General features: G+C 50.8%; 2 protein-coding genes across 4 annotated transcripts; one reads left to right on the forward strand and one right to left on the reverse strand.

Annotated features, from left to right (window-relative positions):
• Positions 1-89: 89 nt before the first annotated feature.
• Positions 90-5,129, forward strand: MTX1 (metaxin 1). Its single transcript, XM_060090674.1, is given in 10 exon segments — positions 90-143; positions 145-288; positions 290-619; positions 1,602-1,671; positions 1,806-1,885; positions 3,447-3,539; positions 3,720-3,902; positions 4,029-4,105; positions 4,537-4,691; positions 4,791-5,129. Coding segments are annotated over 10 exon segments (1,401 nt in total). The 3' UTR covers positions 5,006-5,129.
• Positions 2,811-22,432, reverse strand: GBA1 (glucosylceramidase beta 1). 3 transcript variants are annotated; one of them, XM_060090671.1, is made up of 12 exons: positions 22,364-22,432; positions 9,976-10,034; positions 9,503-9,590; positions 9,064-9,255; positions 8,799-8,945; positions 8,363-8,496; positions 7,969-8,141; positions 7,498-7,735; positions 6,934-7,158; positions 6,407-6,570; positions 5,880-5,996; positions 2,811-5,786 (listed from the first exon to the last, which is right to left on the reverse strand). In XM_060090671.1, exons 2-12 carry the CDS (start codon positions 10,000-10,002, stop codon positions 5,681-5,683), a joined length of 1,611 nt encoding a protein of 536 aa, XP_059946654.1. In that variant the 5' UTR covers positions 10,003-10,034; positions 22,364-22,432; the 3' UTR covers positions 2,811-5,680. The 3 variants fall into 3 exon arrangements, with proteins under 3 accessions (XP_059946654.1, XP_059946656.1, XP_059946655.1); XM_060090673.1 differs by lacking the exon at positions 22,364-22,432 and adding an exon at positions 16,943-17,093; XM_060090672.1 differs by lacking the exon at positions 22,364-22,432 and adding an exon at positions 10,101-10,123.
• Between the last annotated feature and the right edge of the window lie 582 nt (positions 22,433-23,014).

Below are 23,014 nucleotides of genomic sequence, written 5' to 3' on the forward strand. Positions count from 1 at the left end.
TCGCTCCGGCCGCCGCCACCGCCCCTGTTTTGTTTCCATGGCGACAGGAGGCGCGGGGCCGGTTCCAAACATAACGCGCTGTGGAAAACATGCAGCTCGGGGGACCCCCCCACCCCCGCAGCCCCCGCTCAGGGCCGAGCCCTGAGGGGCCCCCGGAGCAGCCCAGACCTCATGCAGATTTGCGAGGGCCCCCAGAGCCCGTCCAGGAGCACAAAACCCCCTTCTCCTGGGCCCGCCGCGCCTTCGGGGGTTCAGGGCTCCCCTCGGCCGAGGAACCCTAACTCTCCAAAGGCGCGCCGCGCTGAGAGCCCTTCCCCCCTTCGCGAGCCACCTCTGGATCAGGCGGTGTCCGCCCTCCCCCGAAGCCCTCGGCCCCGCCCCACGCCTTCAGGCAGCCTCTCGGGCCGGGATAAGCCGCGCCCTCCTGAGGGCCTCCCCCGGCTCTCCACTGCGATCCGCCTGAGGGGCTGGGGGCGGATCCGCACAGTGGAGGGCGGAAGCTCAGGGGGAGGTGCTTCCGGGACAGAGGGCGGGCAAGATGGCGGCGCCCATGGAGCTGTTCTGCTGGTCAGGGGGCTGGGGGCTGCCCTCAGTGGACCTGGACAGCCTGGCCGTACTGGTGAGGAGCGGCGCCGGCGCCCTCTGCTGGGCCCTGGAGGACTGGGGAGGGGGCCCGGACTAGCCGGTCATCCGAATTTTGCCAGGGCGCCTCAGCACGGGTGCAGTGGGGGAAACTGTGGCCATCAAAGAGCGTGCCTGGCCGGTATAGACTCAGTGTCCTGTGTCGTAGCAGCCTAGGTTTTGTTTAGCGATGGAAAGAGGCCTGATCAGGGGTTCAGAAGATGAGTTTTAGTTCTTGAACATCCAATTTACTGGCTCTGTGACCTTGGGACGATCCCTTCTTTCTGGGCTGTTTCTTCATCCGAAGGTTTACTAAGGCTGGACGATCTCAGGGTTCTCCGGCTCGGCACTGCTGCTTTCTCCTCAGCCTCCCTTTCCTCCTCCTCAATCAACAGCATTTACTGAGGTTATTCTTTATTTAACCAAAAGGCCTACAGCCAGGCTCTGTAGAAAAAGCTTTGGAGACAGACAGACTAGTTCACTTCACACATTCACTCACTCTTTCATTTAATAAGCATGTATTAGGCCTCTTCCAAATACCAAACATTGGCATGTAAAGATGAATAGCATTTGGTCCCTCCCCTGAAGTTGTTCACAGAAAGATAGACATGTCAGCAAATAAGTGTAATAAAATGTTCAGGTGCTAAGTTATAAGTAGGAACAGGCCATAGAGACTGCCCAGGAAGGAATGCTTAGTGCTTCCAAATGAGGCTAGGTGTTCACCAGGTAGATGGCAGGAGAGGAGATAGAGGGAGGGATTTTCCTGGCTGACTTGTAATCATGGACATGTCCATAATCTCTGTGAGCCTTGTGTTGCCCATAGTAAAATGGGAACAGTAATGTCTACCTCTTTTTTTGTGAGGCAATTCCTAAGCATAGGGCATAGCACAAAAGGTATTCAATAAATGTTATTTCTTTTCTTGATTCCCCTGTGGGGGCCATGTCCCTGGCCTCTTTGCCTTCTGCTTCCTTCCCTGCAGACCTATGCCAGATTTACTGGTGCCCCACTCAAGGTGCACAAGATCACCAACCCCTGGCGGAGCCCTTCAGGTACCCAGTGTCCCTGGGGGGTGAGGAAGGGAGTGTACAAAGGGAAGAGCAGGAGACAGACAGGGATGTGGTGCAGTTATGTATGGATAGGCAGCTCTAAGGGTCTGGTGGACATACTTCTTTCTCAACGTCAGGAACTCTGCCTGCCCTTCAGACCAGTCATGGAGAGGTCATCTCAGTACCACACAAGATCATCACCCACCTTCGAAAAGAGGTAGGTGGCTTGGGTAGGGGGGCTGCCAGTGAGAGACGTTCAGACAATTCAGTGCAACACACATTTATTGAGTACCTAATATATGCCAAACCAGACGCAGGGGACCGAGCTTCAAGGAACATAACGTCTGGTTGAGGAGACACAGACGTGTTGCTGTGATACATCAGTATCTCAGTAGTAGGCTAGAGATTCAGCTAGGCCACTGTCAAGGCATCTGGAGGCACAATGACTCCTGCCTGCTGGGTGAGGAGGGAGAGATGAACAGGCTGATGACACATGGAAGGGAAAGAAGAGTAGGAGAGAACAGTTGGCTCAGATGAGGTCCTCAAAGATGAGACCAGAAAAAAGAAGATGGTACCAGAGAGGAATTGCTAAGGGCCATTGCCCTTTTTTCAGGGACCAGGTCGGGCTTTATAATATGGAGCTCAGGATGGACGAAGCTAAGAGCCAGCGTGGGGAAGTTGAAAGAGCATTACGAGAGGATTGGGGAGGCCTAGGCTGTGCTTTTCACTGTCATTGGCTGTGTGACCTTGAGCAAATTGCTTAACCTCTCAGAGCCGTAAGCTCCTTATTTGTAAAACTATGGGGCTTAGCCAGGTTGCTTTCCAAGGGCTCTTCTAGTTTCATGGTCTAGTTCCAAAAGTGAACATATTGTCAGAAATGGGGCTCTCTTATTCACTTCTACTTTCCCAAAGGTGGAGGAACCAGGGAATTAATGGAGGCTTGAGAGGCATGGAGAGAGGGGATCCAGGTAAAAGCCAGAGTTCCTGGCGGGACTGGGCTATTGTTGCCTTATGTATGAACACAGCTTTCCCAGTTGCCAAAGAGTTTTCTCCTAACACAGCCACACTGAGAGAAAGATTATTATCCCTATTCCATGGGGGAGAATGAGGCTCAGAGAGATTTAAGGATCACACTCAAGAGGTTATTTGAGGACAGCGTTTACTCAGGGTGTGGAGGAGGGTGCTGAGGAGCAGATACTGGAGCCTACAGGGTGTGGCAGGCTGAGACCTGGGGGTATGGTTGGAATGTGTGTGTGGTGGTGGCGCCTGGGCCATGGAATGACATAGAAGAAACACCCAAGAGCTGGGCACTGGGGCCCTAGACGTGGGTTCACTGGGTCTTGGGAGCATGAGGATGGCGTCCCCTAGTTCCCGAGGCACTGACTGAGGCCCAACCTGCATCTGAGCTCCGCTCTGCTAGTTTTGTGGTGTCTGGATCGGAGAAGTTACTGTTAGAAAGTTGCTGTCAGCAGGCATCCTGCCAGCTTTCTGTGGAAACTCTGGGAGCTGCTCCTGGTTTGCGGCTGGGCCTTCCTTCCAACCCCCAATGGGCGCAGGACCTTGACGGCCAGCAGGCTCCAAGGTCCAGGCTTCCCGCCAACAGCAACAGGCTACTGACTGGGCCCAGGCAAGGGGGCCTCAGTGAGCAAAGCCCCACACTCTACCTCTGCTACACTCAGAGGTCAGTGTGGGTGGTGCCAGACAGGATGCCTCCCTCCTGGAGGAAGTGTCCCTGGAGTCCCCCAGCATCCACCTCACAGTGGATGTTTCCTCCACAGAAGTACAATGCTGATTATGATCTGTCAGCCCGGCAAGGAGCAGACACCTTGGCCTTTATGTCTCTGCTGGAGGAGAAGCTGCTCCCGGTGCTGGTGAGTGTGCCCAGGCCTCCCAGCATGGATGGTCAGCGGGGGAGGGGGTCGGGCATACACACAGACACCCCCCACACACCCACTACAGGCTTGGAGCAGCATGGGGACCAGAAGCCCACCCTGGGTCAGGCAGGCGCACTGGCTCAGACCTGCCTCTTCCTTCCTACACACCCAATCCAGATACATACTTTCTGGGTAGATGCCAAGAACTATGTGGAAGTAACCCGGAAGTGGTACGCAGAGGCTATGCCCTTTCCCCTCAACTTCTTCCTGCCTGGCCGCATGCAGCGGCAGTACATGGAGCGGCTGCAGCTGCTGTGTGGGGAGCACAGGCCTGAGGAGGAGGAAGAGCTGGAGAAGGAGGTACCTTTGGGACAGGGGGCTGTTGTATGAGAGAAGCCCTCAAGACGATGGCCAGGAGTGGGAGTGCCTGGCAGGGGAGGCGGCACTGTTCCCGCAGCCGCAAGCTGACTTGGTGTCCCCCTATAGCTGTACCAGGAAGCTCGGGAATGCCTGACCCTTCTCTCTCAGCGCCTGGGCTCTCAGAAATTCTTCTTTGGAGATGCGTGAGTCTGCCTCCCGGGGAATCATAGGTGGCTTGGAGGAAGGTACAGGTTCAGACAGCCACAGAGACTAGGGTGGGCTCAGGCTCTGGACAAGAGGTCCTCGGGACAGACATTGGGTCTGGTGACAGTGGGGCTGTGTGTGGGCCTGGAGCCGCCGCAGTGGTACAGGAGGGTGGGAGGGCCGCCAGGCCCAGGAGGGGCCTGCTGGGCTGTGGGGCACTCAATGTGCCCTTTATGCAGCCCTGGGATAGAGTGCCATTCAAGGCCAGGCTGGCGCCACCTGGGGCGCCTTCCCCACACCAGGACCAGAACTGTGTGTCCTCTCCTCCCCTGGTGGTTCCCTGCTGCCCAGAGCCTACCTTCCCAGGGCCGACTCCTCCTCCGACTCCATCTCTCCCCCTTCTCCATCCCACCCTTTCTCTCTGCTGCAGCCCCGCCTCCCTGGATGCCTTTGTCTTCAGCTACTTGGCCCTGCTGCAGCAGGCAAAGCTGCCCAGTGGGAAACTGCAGGCCCACCTGCGGGGGCTGCACAACCTCTGTGCCTACTGCACCCATATCCTCAGCCTCTACTTCCCCTGGGAGGGAGGTAAGGGGCAGATGGGTGATGGGTGGGCGCTAGCTCTGCGGAGAGTGGGCGGGGATCCAGAAACCAGCCCCCCACCCACCTTCCTTCCTTGCCCCTCAGCTGAGGTGCCACCTCCACGCCAGACACCAGCAAACCCAGAGACTGAGGAGGAGCCGTATCGACGCCGGAACCAGATCCTATCTGTGTTGGCGGGGCTGGCAGCCATGGCGGGCTATGCCTTGCTCAGCGGCATTGTCTCCATCCAGCGGGCACCACCTGCCCAGGCCCCAGGCACACGGGCCCTGGGCATGGCTGAGGAGGCTGAAGAGGAATGATTTTTCCTTGCGCTCCCGGGACTGATTTTTCTACTGTCATGCATTCCAGAGACTCCTGTGTCTCCCCATTGTTGGTATGGCTGGAAATGGGGTCCCACCCCCAGAATAAAACTGCTCACACTGACTGGGATCAGACATTCTCTCCTTTAAGAAGCTTCTATTTTTCCTCGCTGGACCAAGAGGGCCACCTGGGTGCTTGAGTCTACCCACTGGTGCTTGGCTTCTTTCGCTGCCTGTGCCCTGGTGCTGACATCTGCATGGGCCTGGTTCTGCATCTCCAAGAAAGACAAGCACTTCCCAGTTTTGGGTTCAGCCTTCCTAGTCTCTTCCTTTCCTTAACCTCTCTTGCCATCCACCCCCCACCCCTGTGTTTGTACAGTGAGCTCACCCTGGGCCTGGGCCCAGTTTCCACAGGCAACCAGCACACAGCACACGCTCACACAAGCATGGGGGTGGAGGACCACTGGGGCCTCCCAGTCCTTTCCCTAGGCGCCTCCAGCCCCTGGCACCAACTAGAGGGGAGAGTGAGTCACCCAAACCACTGCCTCTGGGCTTACATCACTAAGCTCCCCCCGAGTCCTGCTGTACCCTCTGTAGCCACAGACAGCATGTAAGCTGACTCTCTCCCCTCGATGTCCATGCTGAGCCTAGGCGCCTGCTTGGGCATCTGTTCCATCACTGGCGACGCCACAGGTAGGTGTGAATGGAGTAGCCAGGTGACATAGTTTCCACGAAGCCCACGGCAGGATCCTTGATGGTAAGAGGCACATCCTTAGAGGAGCTGGGGGAGGTGGGGAGGAGAAGCTGAGAGTGTGATCCCGCCAAGCCCACCGTCTTTGTCCTCAGCCCAGTTCCCAGGCCCCACTGCTCTCACCGGTTTAGCACGACCACAACTGCAGAGCCATTGGGATGTATCAGTGCCACTGTGTCCAAGTCATTCTTCTCACTGGCAACCAGCCCCACTCTCTGGGATCCCTCAGGAATGAACTTGCTGAAGTGAGAACAGGCATCGTCAGGGACCCCAGCCCAGCCCCCCTGGCCCTGAGGGCAGCTCATCAGTCTCTCACTTAAGAAGTCATCTTCCCTGCCACCTCCCCCTCCCCCTAGAACCCTTCCAAAGCTCTGCCCTAACTCTCCAGGCCTCAAACCATGCGGCTGGGTGTGCCCTGCCCTCCCACCTCCCAGCCCCAGCATCGGGCATTCAGGGATTGTCTGTGTCTCGAATGCCAGCTAGTCACAACCTGCCTAGATGGTGCAAGGGGGACATGCGTGCTGCTCCCAAAGTTCCCACCCTCAGCACCTTCCTGCTTCCTCACTGTGGGGGAGGGGGGGCGGGGATACAATCCCGGTGCAGGAGATGCTAGGACTGGTGTGGAGTGGGGGTGCCTGCCCTCCACCCACCTGAAGTGGCCAAGGTGGTAAAACATGGGCTGTTTGTAAAATATGTCCTTGGCGATGTCCACGATGATGGGGCTGTCGACGAAGTTGCGCACCCAATTGGGTCCCCCCTCAGGGTTTAGGGCGAGGTTCCAGTCAGTCCAGCCGACCACGTGGTAGAGGAGGTTCTATGGTAGGAATGGGGCAGAGACAAAGGCCCCCAGTGGATACAGTTAAGTGTCACATGAGGGAGACGGGCTATGGTGCCTCAGCCTTGTGAGGGGAGTAATATCTAAGGAGCGAGGGATTGTGAGGACAGAGGCATCGCCAGAGAAGCTGAGGGATCTGAGGCAGATGTAACCGCTCAGGCATTTGGAACGAGGGTGATGGTGTGCAGATCTGGGAAGGGAAGGCAACAGAGGGGAGCATGATATCCCAAAATTTGCTCCAAAGAGTAAGCCAGCTGGGGAAAAGCTGGAGAGGAGCCTTTGGTGAGACTAGCAAGGGGTCTGAGGTGGTCTGCTTTGCGGAAAGGGAGACAGGTGGTTCACCGTGATGATGCTGTGGCTGTACTGCATCCCTCGATCCCAGGAGCCCAGCTGCACGCTCTGCTCCCAGAACTTGGAGCCCACACAGGCCTCTGAGGCAAAGAGCATGGTGTCGGGGAACAGGCGATGTGTCTCCCCCAGGGTGGCTTTTGCTGGAGCCAGGAAGTCCAGGTACCAATGTACAGCAATGCCATGAACATACTTAGCTGCCTCTGGGTCTGCCAGCACCTGTACAGGGAAAGGGAAGGACTACTGGGGAAAGAGAGCCACTGAGCCTGGGTCCCGCACAAAGGGTTCTGGAAGAGGCACTAGGACGTGAGAAGTGGGCAGTGGGATGAACACAACTTAGAGGGGGTTAAAGTGACAACCGTGGAGATTCATGGGGCCCTGGAAATCCAGAGGGGGATCACCACCACCACCCCAGGGGTGCCACCGGGGCACCTGGTCCCAGCCAGGGTGCTCTAGGAATCAAGAGTTGGGGCAGGGAAGGCACTCTGTTCGGGAGCCAGCCATTCGGATGCTGGACCTGGGGGTCACTAGGGTACCCGTGGAGTTCCTGGTCCTCACCACCTGGGCCCAGTGGGGCAGCAGCAAGCGCTGGTCATCTAGCATGAGCAGCCGGACATGGCGGTGGGTACTGTTGGCGAGGGTGGGACCCAGGTCACGGGCGATGAAGTCTCGCTGGTGTTCAGGGGTGAAGCCCAGGCACTGGAAGGGGTACCCGCTAAATAGCCCTGCAGAAGGCTCGTTCTCAGCTGTCACTGCCCAGAACTGTAACTTGTGCTCAGCATAGGCATCCAGGAACCTGGCGAGGGAAAGGGTGTGAGTGATCGTGGCCAAGACAGGGAACCAAGACCCTGGGGAATAGGAGGCCTGACTGGGTGGGGAAAACTGAGGGGCCTGAGTCTGAAAGACCCAGAAGGTAGAAAGGTGAGCTGAGGAGATCTGGAGGCGGAACCAGATCAAGGGCTGGGACACAGACCAGGGTGTCCGAGATGGGAGGCTGGTCTGGACCCCATGGCCTTGCTGTTCCCTTACTTGACAAAATATCTGGCCCAGGTCTGGTGGTAGAGATCCCCGGGATGACCCTTGAGTGTCCCCTTCCCATTCACTGCCCCATTGGTCTTGAGCCAAGTGGGTGATGTCCAGGGACTGGCAAAGAGTGAGACAGGGCGCTGGGCCAACTTCAGGGCTTGGTGAATCAGGGGTATCTAGAAACAAAGGCGGTGAGGAGACATCCAGAGCTGGAACATAAACAGACTGGCCCAACCAGTGTATCAGGCCTAGCTATCAGCCTCTGCCCTCCCACCCCAGGACAGAACACAGAGAGCAGAGGGCACGTTCTATGTCTCTCTGCAGATTGCTCTAGCCTGAGGCCTCTCAACCACCAGGGATCAATGCCACTGGGGCCTGAGGTAGCCAGAGTGCCCACCTTGAGCTTGACATCTTCCTCTGGGAGGCTGAAGTTGAGCAACTGGAAGTCATCAGGGGTGTCAGCATAGGTGTAGGTGCGGATGGAGAAGTCACAGCTGGCCATGGGGACCCGCATGATGTTGTATTCGATTCCTGCAGAAAAAGAAGACCAAGATATGTGTGTCTGAGTCAGTAGGAGAATGTGGGACATTGTCTACCACTTGCCAGTCCTAAATTATGTCTGAGTGAGGGCCAAGGGGAACTTGGGCTCTGGGTGAAGCACAGACCTTCTGAGCCTGAGAGGCCCCAGGCACTCAGCAGAAGATGGGTAGGACAATCATTTTTTTCACTGGGCATTAACAGAGACCCATATGTCAGGGATGGGTGGATGTCAGGGTCAAAGGAAAGGTCAAAGTGTCAATTGCACTATGTCATCTTGTCCCCTTCCTCCTTACCTTCTTTAGAGAAGTACGATTTGAGTAGTAAATCCCGTGCAGGAGGTGACAGGGCAAGGATGTTGAGAGCAGCAGCATCTGTCATGGCCCCTCCAAAACCCTTCACTTTCTGGAACTTCTGATCTGGCTGCAGGGTCAACAGCAGCCCTGAGGACATCCGCAGGGAATAAAGGGTGTCAGTGCACAGGGGAGAAACTCCATGGTGATCGCTGGCATGATTTAGCTCCAGGAGGACCCCAGCCTGGGTGAGGGGTGTAGTGGTTACCTGTGCCTGTGCGGTTGGCCTGGATGGTCCCCAGACTCAGCTCCATTCGGCGCCCACTGCGTGTGCTCTCAAAGCGGCTGAAGGTGCCAGGGTCAGGCAGGGTCAGGGGGTCAAGAGAGTCACAGTACGTAGCATTGCAGACACAGACCACTGAGCCATAGCCAAAGCTTTTAGGGCTGCAGGGGTGGGCACCTGGGACGGAGAGAGCACAAGAGAAGCAAGGGCTGAAGGATGAAGATGGGGGGAAGGACACACTAGGGGGGAGGAAAGACTGAATACTGATTTCAAAGATTCTCTTGATGTACCCCACAGTTGATCTCAGTCACTCAAAAGGGTTTAGTGAGCATCTAAAGAAGTCCACCACCAGTATGCCAGAGACTACCAAAGGACCATAAGGCAGAAGGGGGCCTCGGGGCTCCCTCCCTCCTCCTTGACTCACCTGATGCCCACGACACGGCCTGCAGTAGAAGCAATCCCATGAGGCTGGGAGCCATGATGCCTACTCTGTCCTGGGGCTTGGGATACTCCTGAGAACAGAATGAGGAGAGGCTAGAGAGCAAGCCCCTCTCCACCTCTCATCTACTCTCCCAGGCAGGGCTCGGCTGCCTGTGGGCACCCAGCCTAGTCTCCCACCTTTAATAGAATGGAACAAAGCCCACAGACACCTGGGTCCAGACACCCTCCAAGCCCTCTGCTAATAATAGCTCTCTGCCCACCCTGACCAGGACCCTCCTCCACCCCTCGTCCTAACCATTTCTCCCTCAACCTCATCTTCCCTCCATCTGTCCCTCAATCAAAGGGCCGTGATGGCCTGGTTTCGAGGAGAGTGTGTCGTTCACTGAATTCCAGAGCCTGGATGGCCAGGATTCCAGAAAGAGCGACAAGACCATTTGGGAGCCCTGGCCCACTCACCTCTGCGGAAGGACTTGAAAGCTCCATCACCAGATGAGGAGACTGCGAGGTTCCCAAACCTTGGAGGGATAGAGTATCAGCTAAATAAAAACAGGGGTGCAGGAGCCAGAGGTAGCTATACGTACCAGATGAACCCTGCGGGTTAATTCCGGCAAAATGGAGTGGGTGTGTCATGTGATAACCATGGGAGAGTCACATGACACAAGAAGTGAGGCAATCGCAACCATACTTGTAAAGGGCGACTGACTGTCTTCCTCCCGGCTGTTGGTGATTATACACCCTATGAAATTCTGGAAGGCATGTATGGGTGACAACTTTAGGAAGAATCTAGAGGAAAGATCTGAATGAAGGATTGGGTAGAGGCTCCCGAATCCCAAAGGATGGGAACCACAGCAGGCACATTCCTTTCTTGAGAAAAAATTTTAAAGTCATGCTAATAAAGGTGATTCTAATAAAAGAGGTTCACTATGCAAAATACTGAGGCCAAAAAAAAAAAAAAATACTGAGGCCAAAATACTGAGAGATGATTAAGAAGTCTTTGCCCTATTGAGGTTCAGAAGTCTCCTGAGAGTCAGACTCTTACATGGATGGTTACAGATAAAGACAAAATTCGTAACAGGTGTGCACAGAGAGACCCTTCATGCTGTGGTTATCCTGGAAGGTTTCACGGAGGAGAAGAGGTGAGGTTTAGGGAATATTAACCAGAGAAGTAAGTGCAGGGATGATGGGCCCTGGGCAGAAGGACAGTGCTTCTCCAGTCCTCACTTGTTTCATCATCAGATGCAGATGAGAAGGAAATCACAGGACAGGGAGGTTGTGTAAAGTAGCTCAGAAACTGGAAAGCGTGGTACAAAGCTGCATCCTCAGTGGATGTGACAAGGGGGTTGTCCATGGTGTTGCCTCATGGCCCGCATCATATTGATTCAGTGGGAGTGACACACACAATTATGACCTGACTGACTACAGCTCTCTGAGCCTACTTCCTCACCTGTAAAATGGAGGGAATACCACCACCTCACCAGGTCACTACTGAAATCAGGGAGATAAGCACAGTGCCTGGTACACAGTAGACACTTGGGAACCACTTGTTTGTTGTGCCTTTTTTTTTTTTTTAATTATCTCAGTGAAGTCTTTCCAGACACACTCCAGGCAAAATTGACCATTTCTTCTTCTAGGTTCCTGTAGCCCTATAGGAGCTATAGTCTCACTGAGGCTATACTGAATATAGACTATAATGAATACAGTCTCAGTGAGACGAGCTTGGTTTGAATCCTGGCTCTACCACTTACTGGCTGACCTTCAATAAATTACTTAATCACTCTAAGCCTCTGTTTCTCATCTATAAAAGGGGAGAGATAACTCCTATCTCACAGAATTGTTGTGAGGTGTAAGTATGATAATGTGTGTCTAGCACACTGCTTGGCACCAAATACTGCAACAAGTTAGGGCTGTGTTTATGGAAGGAGCTTGGGGTTCCCCAAAGGAATGGCTTACTCATTCTAAGTAGAAGGCCTGGAACAGGGTGGGTAGGTGCCAGCTTGTTGCATTGAATTGAACTATCATCACTATGTCAAATCTGCCCCATCTAGACCTCCTGTTTTTCCAGGAAATTCTACACAGGGCTTGTTCTTGGGAGGAGGGCAGGTGATCTTACTTCCCTCTAGTTCACTCACTCCACAAATATTTATTGATATTAAGTACATACTACATTTGCCCCTACCTCCTCTTTATTTATTTGTATTTTTTTAACATCTTTATTGGAGTATAATTGCTTTACAATGGTGTGTTAGTTTCTGCTGTATAACAAAGTGAACCAGCTATATGTATACATATATCCCCATATCCCCTCCCTCTGAGCCTCCCTCCCACCCTCCCTATCCCACCCTCTAGGTGGTCACACAGCACCGAGCTGATCTCCCTGTGCTGTGTGCTCTGTTGGCCTTAGAGCCCCACTCCCCTCCCTGTTTCCTTCTGCAGGCACAGAGTTTGTGAGTGTCTTGTTTCTTCTCTCATAATGTGGTTTGCCCTTGAGGCTTTTATATTTTATTTTCTAAATAAAGTTGGTTATAATAAGGGCTAATATTTATTGAGTACTTATTCTGTGCTACTTTATGTTCATAGTCTCATTTTATTCTCACGTGGCAGATACTATTATTTTCCCCATTTTAGAGATGAGGAAACTAAGACTCTGAAAGGTCATGAAGTTGCCCTAAGTCGCTTGACTACTCAGCTGTGGAACCTGGATTTGTAATGAGGCGGGGCGGGCACACGGCCCCTTAGCTCGCGGCTGTTAACGCGAGACCCTGAGCGCCACGGTTAGAGGTCCTACTCCACCAGCAGTCAGCCTGGCGGTGGTCCTCTCAACAGAGAGTGGGTTAGGCCGCGGCAGATCTCGGCCTTCTCGCCGGGACCCTCCAGGCCCTCCAGCCGCGGGGCCAGCAGGTGAGCTGGGGTGCCCTGGGGACAGGCTGAGGGCTGTGTCCCGCAGAGTTACAAGCCCTCACCACGGCCACCCACTGGCCGGGTCCAGGCCTCGAAGCAGCATCAAACCTCTCCCCCATCCCCGCCTGTGCAGCCTAATGGCAGTGGCTGTCTCCATGGGTCCCAGGCCATGGAGGCCTCAGCAACTGCAGTATATGGACACTGCCATTCAGGTAAAGCTTCAGGGACTTCCCTGGTAGCATCGTGGTTAAGAATCCACCTGCCAATGCCGGTGACACGGGTTCGATCCCTGCAACGGGAGAGGCCACAACAGTGAGAGGCCCGTGTACCGCAAAAAAAAAAAAAAAAAAAAAAAAAAAAAAAATGAAGCCCAAGTTGGCTTCTTTAGTGCTGGCTAGATGGCAACATTTCTGGATCTGTGTTCTTCAGAGGCATTGGTCAGGGGATAACTTGTCAATAATGAAACAGAATCCAGGACTCCCAGGTTGGGCAAGATGGATTGATTTTCAGCTGGGGAGAAGCAGGTCTGCCTCTCTTCCCAAGCTTCACTCTCCCTGTCCTGGGAGATCTCAGCCTAACAGCCTGAGCACCGCTTTTCATAAAAAGTATTTCCTCACATACTCTCTAGTATCCTGAAATGAACGTATAGATAATATGACTTACCTACACACACAATTTAAGAGAGTCAATGTAGTTGCCTTAATTGGCATATAAAGGAAAGATAATGGGACTATTTTTTATAGCAAAATATGTTTTCAATAAGTAAATGCTTAGGCATGATTACCTATAAGACATTATAAAATAGTCAGATATGTACTAACCTAAATGGAATAAATTAGGATTTAACAGAAGCAAAAACAGTCCATGAATTAATAATTTCAATATGTAAGTTTCATCATATGTCATTTTTACAATATGTAATTATTATTGTGCTGCAAAAACATAAAATATATGATAAATCAAAATGCTTAAAAGTCAATCTTTATGAATAATATTCAGTGCATTCCACATGTCTTCACATATTCACTATTTGATTCTAGGCCTTAGCAATTCAGTAAGGAAAAGGGCAGTCTTCAACAGACGGTGCTGAGATGACTGGATATCATGCAAAAAGACAAACTTAGGGACTTCCCTGGTGGCACAGTGGTTAAGAATCCGCTTGCCAATGCAGGGGATAAGGGTTTGAGACCTGGTCCGGGAAGATCCCACATGCCGCGGAGCAACTAAGCCCGTGCGCCACAACTACTGAGCCTGCACTCTAGAGCCCACGAGCCACAACTACTGAGCCCGCGTGCCACAACTACTGAAGCCCGCACGCCTAGAGCCCGTGCTCCGCAACAAGAGAAAACCCTGCTCACCGCAACTAGAGAAAGCCTGTGCGCAGCAACGAAGACCCAAAGCAGCCAAAAATAAAAATATATATATATATAAATAAATAAATTTATTTTAAAAGAAAAAGATAAACTTAGACCCTTACCTCACTCCATATTAGCCAGTGGTTTCTTTTTCTTTTGTTTTAGGCAACAACAAACATTTGTTATCTCACATAGTTTCTGTGGGTAAGGAATTCAGGAGTGGCTCATCTGGATGGTTCAGACTTGAGGCTTCTCAAAAGACTGTAGCCAAGATATTGGTCAGGGCTGCTATCATCTGTAGTAGGCTTGACTGGGCTGAGGCTCTGCTTCCAAGTTAAGCCACTAACATAGGTGGTGAACTGGGGCTGGCTGTTGGCAGAAGGCCTCAGTTCCCTACCATGTGGAATAATTCATAGGGCTGCTTGAGTGTCCTCACAACATGGCAGCTGGATTCCTCTCCAGTGAGTGATCTAAGATAGAGTAAGGCAGAAGCCACAAGGTCCTAGCCTTAGGAGTCACACATTATCATTTTCACAATATCCTATTGGTTACACAGGTCTTCTATACAGATGTGTGTGGGGCAGAGGGGCTAAATAAAGGTGTAAACACCAGGAGGTGGGGATCATTTGGGGGCCATCTAGGAGGCAATCTGCCATAGTCCGTCCTCTGGCTTCCAATAAGTCATGTCCCTCCCACACGTAAATACTATTACTTCTTCCCACGGTTCCCAGAAGTCTCATCTTCTTATAGCTTAAGTCCAGAATCTCTTTAGACAATGGTTTCTTATTTACAATTCCAAAACACAAATGACAGAAGAAAAAAAAGATAAATTGGACTTCATCAAAATGAAAAGTGTTTGTGTTTCAAAGGATGTCATCAAGAAAGTGAAAAGACCTCCCACAAAATGGGATAAAATACTTTCAAATCATATCTCTGATAAAGGCCTAGTATCCAAAATATATAAAGGACTCTTATAACTCAGTAATAAGAAGATAACCCAATTAAAAAATGGGCAAAGGACTTGAATAGATATTTCTCCAAAGATAATATAAAAATGGGCAACAAGCACATGAAAAGATGCTTGACAACATTAGTCATTAAGGAAACGCAAATCAAAACCACTATGAGATACCACCTCATATGCACTAGGATGGCTATGATCAAAAAGATAGACAATAACAAGTGTTAGCAAGGATGTGCAGAAATTAGAATGCTCATATGTTACCATGGGAATGTAAAGTGGTGCAGCCACTTTGGAAAACAGTTTGGCAGTTTCTCAAAATGTTAAACGTAGAGTTACCATATGACCCAGCAACTCCATTTCTAGGTATCTACTTAAAAGAAATGAAAACATTTGTCCACCCGAAGACTTGCACATGAATATTTACAGCAGCGTTATTTATGGAAACAAACTAAATGTCCATCAGCTGGTGAATAAATACACAAATTGTGGTATTTCATTAAATGGAATACTATTCAGCAATAAAAAGGAACAAAATACTGATACATGCTACAATATGAATGTACCTCAAAAACATCATGTTAAGTGAAAGAAGCCAGACAAAAAGACCACACATTGTGTGATTCCATTTATATGAAATTCCAGAGTAAGCAAATCCGTAGAGACAGAAATAGATTAGTGCTTTTCTGGGGCTGGAGTGGGAATGGAGATTAACTGTTGCAAAACTCTGTAAATTTACTCAAAATCATTGAACTGTACACTTAAAAGGAGAAACTTTTATAGTATGTAAATTACACCTCAATGAAGCTAGTAAAAAAACTTTACTTTTATTACATATTTGCAGTTGGTTCATTGCTTTTGCAGGTACACTACTGCATTGAAACTCTTTTAAACGAAGTATATTGCATAGCTGGAAGTGCTCTAATACACTGAGTAGACAGATGTAATAATGTCAAGACAATGTATTTTATTTAAGCTTCCTTCTCCATAATGATCTCCTCCTAAATTATTGGGCTGTTCCAAAAAACAAAAAAACACCTTGTAAAACTTTTCTGCATTATTATATAATGAAGTCCTGCTGATTTATATATTTGCATATATTGTTGTTGTTGTTTTAATAAATTTATTTATTTATTTGCCTGCATTGGGTCTTTGTTGCTGCGCATGGGCTCTCTCTAGTTGCGGCAAGCAGGGTTTTCTCTTGTTGCAGAGCACGGGCTCTAGGCGTGCGGGTTTCAGTAGTTGTGGCACGTGGGCTCAGTAGCTGTGGTTTGCAGGCTCTAGAGTGCAGACTCAGTAGTTGCGGCACATGGGCTTAGTTGCTCCGTGGCATGTGGGATCTTCCCGGACCAGGGCATGAACCTGTGTCCCCTGCATTGGCAGGTGGATTCTTAACCACTGAGCCCCCAGGGAAGCCCTTTGTTGACCAGAACATTCCAAAGCCAAGTAGAATGAGAGACAATTCTTCTTTGTGCAGGACTGTCCTCCATGTTATAGATGGTCTACCTTTCCTGTCCTCCTTCCACTAAATCCTCAAAGTGCCTCCTAATCCTGGTCTCTACTAAAGAGACGTTTCCAAAATGCCCTCTAGGGGGCGACTGAGAACCACTGCCCTTAGGGGAGTCACCTCAAACGCCCAGGTTGCAGTAGCCACTAGGGACGTACTAGGTGGCCACAAATGCGTTCCTCGGTCCCCTTTGCACAGCACTTTTATTTTATTTTATTTTATTTTTGGCCATGCCGCAAGGTATGTGGGATATTAGTTCCCCAACCAGGGATCGAACCTGTGTCCCTGCAGTGCAAGTGCGGAGCCTTAACCACTGGACCTCCAGGGAAATCCCTGCACAGCACTTTTAAAAGACTTAGCTAAACACCAAGGGAGGACAACTGGGAAATAAATATAAGCGAAAAGCAGAAATACAAAAATAGTTTGGCTGACCCAGCACAAGAGTTCTGATCCCACTTCAGCCAGCCCTGTGATGAGCTGTAGGCTTGGCTCAGACAGCAAACTCCAGCCCTGGAGCCTGGCAAGTACCATGTCACAGGCTCCTTGCTCTTTAGGTCTCAGATCAACTCCCCAAGGAGGGTGCCTCCTCCCAGTCCCACTGTCACCTCCATGATCAAGTCAAAGAGAGACACTCTTATGCCATGAATAGCAGAGTAGGTGCTCAAAAAATACTCAAGAGGTGAATGAATGGATAAACCTTACCAGTCAACCTGGAACCTGTCCTTTCAGCTCTGGTTTCTGATCTGAAGATACACCACTCCTCCTGACACCAAACGACTTGTTTCTCCAGTGAGACCCTTCTGCCCCTTAATTGCTAGGGTGTGGCTTCACCCTTGGATTCATCTGATTAACCAACTTTTTTTTTCAGCTCTATTGAGATATAATTGACGTAACACTGTGTAAGTTTAAGGCATACAACTGATGATTTGATACATGTATATGCTGCCAAATGATTGTGGCAATAAAGTTAGTTTGATTAACCAACTCTTTTTTAAAAAATATTTATTCATTGATTTATTTGGCTGCGCTGGGTCTTAGTTGCGGCACGTGGGATCTTCGTTGCGGCATGTGGAAACTTAGTTGCAGGATATGGGATCTAGTTCCCTGACCAGGGATTGAAACTGGGCCCTCTGCATTGGGAGCACGGAGCCTTAGCCACTGGACCACCAGGGAAGCCCATGATTAACCAACTCTTAAACAATAACCATAGCATACTTGTAAAGCCCAGTGCAAATGGAAAGTATTTGTACCTCACATGCTCTCCTATAATTTTTCTTTCTTTCTTTTTTTTTTTTTTTGTGGTACGCGGGCCTCTCACTGTTGTGGCCTCTCCCGTTGCAGAGCACAGGCTCCAGACGCGCAGGCTCAGCGGCCATGGCTCACGGGCCCAGCTGCTCTGCGGCATGTGGGATCTTCCCGGACCGGGGCACGAACCTGTGTCCCCTGCATCGGTAGGTGGATTCTCAACCACTGTGCCACCAGGGAAGCCCCTATAATTTTTCTCAAGATACCAACAGCCAATCTTTCATGAGTGCTTATTACATGCATTAGCCTGACAACCCCATGTTACAGATGAGAAAACTGACTTAGGTCACGTGAGTGGCAGAGTCAAGCCTAAATTCAGGTCTGTCCTACTCTGAAGCCCAAGCAGCTCTTAGCCATCATGTCATACAGCCTCCCAGATATTTCAGTTGCATATTTTTAGTCTTCTGTAAGTTTATAAATGGTCACAGGGCAAATCTCATGGTTACTATTTCTCTGAAACCTTAAAACTCTTCACTTAGAGACAAGCACAGAATCGGGGCTCAAGTTTACTGAATGAATGAATGGGTTAAGTTACCAACGGCACCTTCTCGCTGTTTAAGGTCCTACTTGTCAGTGTTTCAGAGACTGTCCTTGGTGTGATTTGAAGCAAAGGAGTGGTGAACTTCAGGAAGAATGAGGTTAACTCTGAACAAGACTATTACAGTGAGAGTGAGACCTAACTAAGGCGATTTGGTGGAGGCAACAGCAAGTATGATTCAAATACTGAACAACTGTGAGCCTGCTCGCACATTCCTTATTGTTCTGAGCTTCCCATGCAGGGTTGTAATTAGGCTCATTGAAGATAACAATATCTGAGAAGGGACTTCCTTGGTGGCGCAGTGGTTAAGAATCCACCTGCCAATGCAGGGGACAGGGGTTCGAGCCCTGGTCCAGGAAGATCCTACATGCCGCGGAGCAACTAAGCCCAGGCACCACAACCACTGAGCCTGAGCGCTAGAGCCCGCGAGCCACAACTACTGAGCCCACACGCCTAGAGCCTGTGCTCTGTAACAAGAGAAGCCACTGCAATGAGAAGCCCCTGCACCACAAGGAAGAGTAGCCCCCACTCACCACAACTAGAGAAAGCCTGCGCTCAGCAACAAAGACCCCCCCCCAAAAAAATCTGAGGTGTTCCTTGTGAACTGTAAAATTCCATATAGATGGCTGGAATTATTACTGTTATTGTTATTCAGGCTTTGTTTCTTACCTCCAGGTACAGTAGAAGGAGTCTTCTGTGCGAGGCCTCTACCTCCACACTTGCCCCCTCCGGCCACCACCATTTCTCTCCTGTTCCCCTCAAGAAGAGGCAATAAGGAAGGGTGTTTCAGCATGAACACCCGAGTGATTATACAGGATTGAAATCCTTGCTTCATTTCTCACTAGAACTGAGATATAGGGAAGTTACTTGACTTCTCAGAGCTTCAGTTTTCTCATCTCCAAAACTCCTGCCTCATGGGTTGTTATGAGGATTTCATGCAACAATGCATGTAATATTACTCAGAGCCAAACCTCTGGAATGAGTTGCTACACCTGATGAGTCCTCTCTCCACTTCCTACACTCCACGGGCTGATACTGGACCCTCCTGGCTCCAAAACTGCTCTTGCCAAGGTCACTAATGATCCCCTCTGTTCCTAAGTCCAATGAATAGTGCTCAGCCTTTTTTTTTTTTTCCTTGAGGTACGCGGGCCTCTCACTGTTGTGGTCTCTCCCGTTGCGGAGCACAGGCTCTGGACGTGCAGGCTCAGCGGCCATGGCTCACGGGCCCAGCCACTCCGCGGCATGTGGGATCCTCCCGGACCGGGGCACGAACCCGTGTCCCCAGCACCGGCAGGCAGACTCTCAACCACTGAGCCACCAGGGAAGCCCAGCCTTTTTTTAAAAATGTAAATTTATTTATTTATTTATTTATTTCGGTCTGCGTTGCTGCGTGCCGGCTTTCTCTGGTTGCGGCGAGCGGGGGCTACTCTTCATTGCGGTGCATGGGCTTCTCATTGCAGTGGCTTCTCTTATTGTGGAGCACAGGCTCTAGGCACAGGGGCTTCAGTAGTTGTGGCACACAGGCTCAGTAGTTGTAGCACTCTGTGGCATGTGTGATCTTCCCGGACCAGGGCTCGAACCCGCGCCCCCTGCATTGGCAGGTGGATGCCTAACCACTGCACCACCAGGGAAGTCCCTGCTCAGCCCTTATTTGACTGGACTTTTTACCTCCTAGAAGCACTCTCTTTTGTTTTCATGACTCCACACTCTGCTGCTTTGGATGTCCTCCCACTTCTTTGGCTGTTCCTTCTCTTTTGCAGGCTTCACATCCTCTTTCTGTCTGTTCCTTAGGGTTTTGTCCTAGGCCTTCTCCTCTCATACGTCATTCTCTCTCCACAGAGATAACCCATGGCTTTGACTAACCTTCTAGTTGTTTTCTGGTTCCACAATCTTCACTTCTAATCCCAATCCTTCTCCTGGGATGGACTCTGTGATGTGACTCTGCCCTCCAGACCTTTCCTCTGGGTGTCTCACAGACACTTCAGAAGGACCATCATGAGAGCATCATCTCCTCCAGCCAAACCCACTCTTCCTCCTGTGTTTTCTTTCCCCATGAATAGAACCTCTTCCTCACAGAACCTGGGGCTCATCCTTGACTCTGTCCTTTCCCTGTACCCTTCTCCCTTTCTATTCTCTTCTAAACTACTGAAACAACTCTTGCTTGGCCTCCTACACTCTACTTTTCTCCTCCAATCCATTCTCCAAGAACTGGATGGTCTAACTAAAATACAAATTCTGAAGCTACCACTCTCCCTCCTAAAATCCTTCAACGGCTCCACACTGCCTTTTAAGAGGGCTACCAGGACCTGGCATCTTTGTTCCAGTCTCATTTCTCACCTCTCCACTTGGACCATATGCTCCAATCACATTTTGTCTAATAGGCCACATTCCATCTTGCCTCTCTGCTCTATGTTATTTTCTTCTCCTCTCTTGAAAAAAATGAATGACTATTCTTTTCCATCATTAACTCCTCAGCCTTAATGTCCCTACCATCAGTACCATTTTCCTGACACCCCTGAATGAGCTGGGCACCCCTGCTATGTGCTCCCCAAGACACATATTTGACAAATCATAATTGGGCATCTACTATGTGCCAGGCACTGTTCTAGACCCTGGTGATACAGTAATGAATAAGATTATAAAGTCCCTGGCCCTATGGAGCTTATGTTCTAGTGGTGGTGGAAGACAAAAAACAGGTAATTTCAGGTGGCCATGAGAACTATGAAACAAAATAAAGGGGAAGGGGGACTTCCCTGGCAGCTCAGTGGCTAAGAATCTGCCTGCCAATGCAGGGGACCTGGGTTCGAGCTGTGGTCTGGGAAGATCCCACATGCCGTGGAGCAACTAAGTCTGTGCACCACAGCTACTGAGCCTGCGCTCTAGAGCCCGCAAGCCACAACTACTGAGCCCACGTGCCTAGAGCCTGTGCTCCGCAACAAGAGAAGCCCGCGCACCGCAACAAAGGCTCAATGCAGCCAAGAAAAAAAAAAAAAAAAAGACAGCCTTCCAATGAAGGGGGTGGGGGTTCCATCCCTGGTGGGGGAGCTAAGATTCCTACATGTCTTGAGGCCAAAAAACCAAACATAAAACAGAAGCAACATTGTAACAAATTCAGTAAAGACTTTAAAAATGGTCCACATCCAAAAAAAAAAATCTTAAAAAAAAAAGGGGGTAAGGAAGCTGGACAGAAGGAGTGAGTGGGACAGTGAGTAAGAAGCGAGTTGGAGTAAAAGGTTGGGGGTCAAGTTCTGCAGGGCCTTGGTGGCCACAGTGAGGAGTCTGAATTTTGTTCCAAAATGGAAATTCACTGGACATTTTGGGGCAGGGAGGTGACAACATCAGATTTATATTTTTAAAAGATCACTTTGGCTGCTGTGTAGAAATCAGACTGTAAGGGGCACGACGACGGAGACCAGCCTCCAATTACAGCCTGTCACAGACTGGCCCCCTTGTTCTACATCCTTTCTGGATCAGAATCCTCCCAAAGGCTCTTCTTTTTTTTTTTTTTTTTTTTTTTTTCTGCGGTACACGGGCCTCTCACTGTTGTGGCCTCTCCCGTTGCGGAGCACAGGCTCCGGACGCGCAGGCTCAGCGGCCATGGCTCACGGGCCCAGCCGCTCCGCGGCATGTGGGATTTTCCCGGATCGGGGCACGAACCCGTGTCCCCTGCGTCGGCAGGCGGACTCTCAACCACTGCGCCACCAGGGAAGCCCAAGCTCTTCTTTAGTATGCATCACTCTTCACCTCCATTTAGCCTAGGTAATGCCTATTCATCTTCCTTTCAGAACTCAGCTCATATGTCATTTTCTCCAAGAAATTCTCTCCTTTCACACACACCCCCTCCTGTGTGTGAGGAGCCCTTACATCTCCTTTGTAGCTCTTATTACATTTGCAATTAATTGTACAAATGGCTTAATGTCAGTTATAGCACCCACTGGCCTGCTAACTCCTTTGTCTGCTGATCTGTCCGTGAGAAAGCCCAGTAGGGCGGGGATCAGTCTGTATCCCCAGTACGTAGCACAGCACCCGGTGCTCGTCCCGTGCTCAATGAACATCTGTCGGATGATTGAAGAATGGATAAATTACACAGACTTTCTTTCCACTCCACCCCTCAAAAAAGCAAGTGGGTAGAAGAGGATTTGAAGATTTTCCCCCTCTTCTTCATTAGTAACATACAACCATCCCTACAATTAATAATAACAATGATGATAAAAAGGTGAAGTGCAGACGCAGGGAAAGGAGAGTTAAGATCCCAAAAGTGCAAAATCCATTACGCCTACCGTCGGCGAAGCGAAACAGCAGCCCCAATCGGAGGCGAAGGGAAATCCCAGAGCAGTCTGCAAAGCGGGGTGGGCGGGGCGGTAGAAGGGGGCTCAGCAGAGTTAGGCTGCACTGCACCACGCGCAGCCGCGAGACGCGCAGGGCCGGCGGGGCGGGGCGGGGCCGGGGCCTAGCTCAAGAAGGGAGACCCCTGAATCGTCAGGAGGCGGGACGCAGGCCCTTTCCTCACGTCTTATTGGTTATGCTGGAGACGGACTGTTTTCGCTGACCAGCCGTAGCCCAAATAGGGCGCAAGCGTATCCGGAGGTCTCTTCGGAAAGAGGGCGCGGGAAGCTAGAAGTGCGCATGCGCCTCGTTTTACACTCGGCAGCGTATCCTAAGGGTTGGGGGAGGTTGAATTCCCTCAATGAGTCCAGCTTACGGAAGTTGAGATGGATTCTTGAACTTCCTCCTTTGGGAGCCTCAGGATAGGGAACATTCAGTGCCCAGAAACTGCCCCGTTGGGAATCCCAATCTCCACTCCCTGCTACCTCATTTTGTCGTTCTGGCTGCGCCCTAACTCTCCCTCCCTGAAGCTGGGTTGTTATGATAGTGAATTATTCAAGAAGCCTTGCAGCCAGACGCCATCTATGGGCAGTGCCTCTCCCTAC

This window comes from Mesoplodon densirostris, chromosome 2, assembly GCF_025265405.1.
Source record: "Mesoplodon densirostris isolate mMesDen1 chromosome 2, mMesDen1 primary haplotype, whole genome shotgun sequence".
Lineage (NCBI taxonomy): Eukaryota > Metazoa > Chordata > Mammalia > Artiodactyla > Ziphiidae > Mesoplodon > Mesoplodon densirostris.

What these genes read in the sequence shown, in the direction of transcription:
- GBA1 (XM_060090671.1), bottom strand. Translation starts at nt 10,002, where the DNA reads ATGGAGCTTTCAAGTCCTTCCGCAGAG. An exon ending in GGCCGTGTCGTGGGCATCAG is followed by an intron (nt 9,256 to 9,502) that starts GTGAGTCAAGGA and finishes TCTCCGTCCCAG; the next exon opens with GTGCCCACCCCTGCAGCCCT. An exon ending in TGCCCCACTGGGCCCAGGTG is followed by an intron (nt 7,159 to 7,497) that starts GTGAGGACCAGG and finishes TTCCCTGTACAG; the next exon opens with GTGCTGGCAGACCCAGAGGC.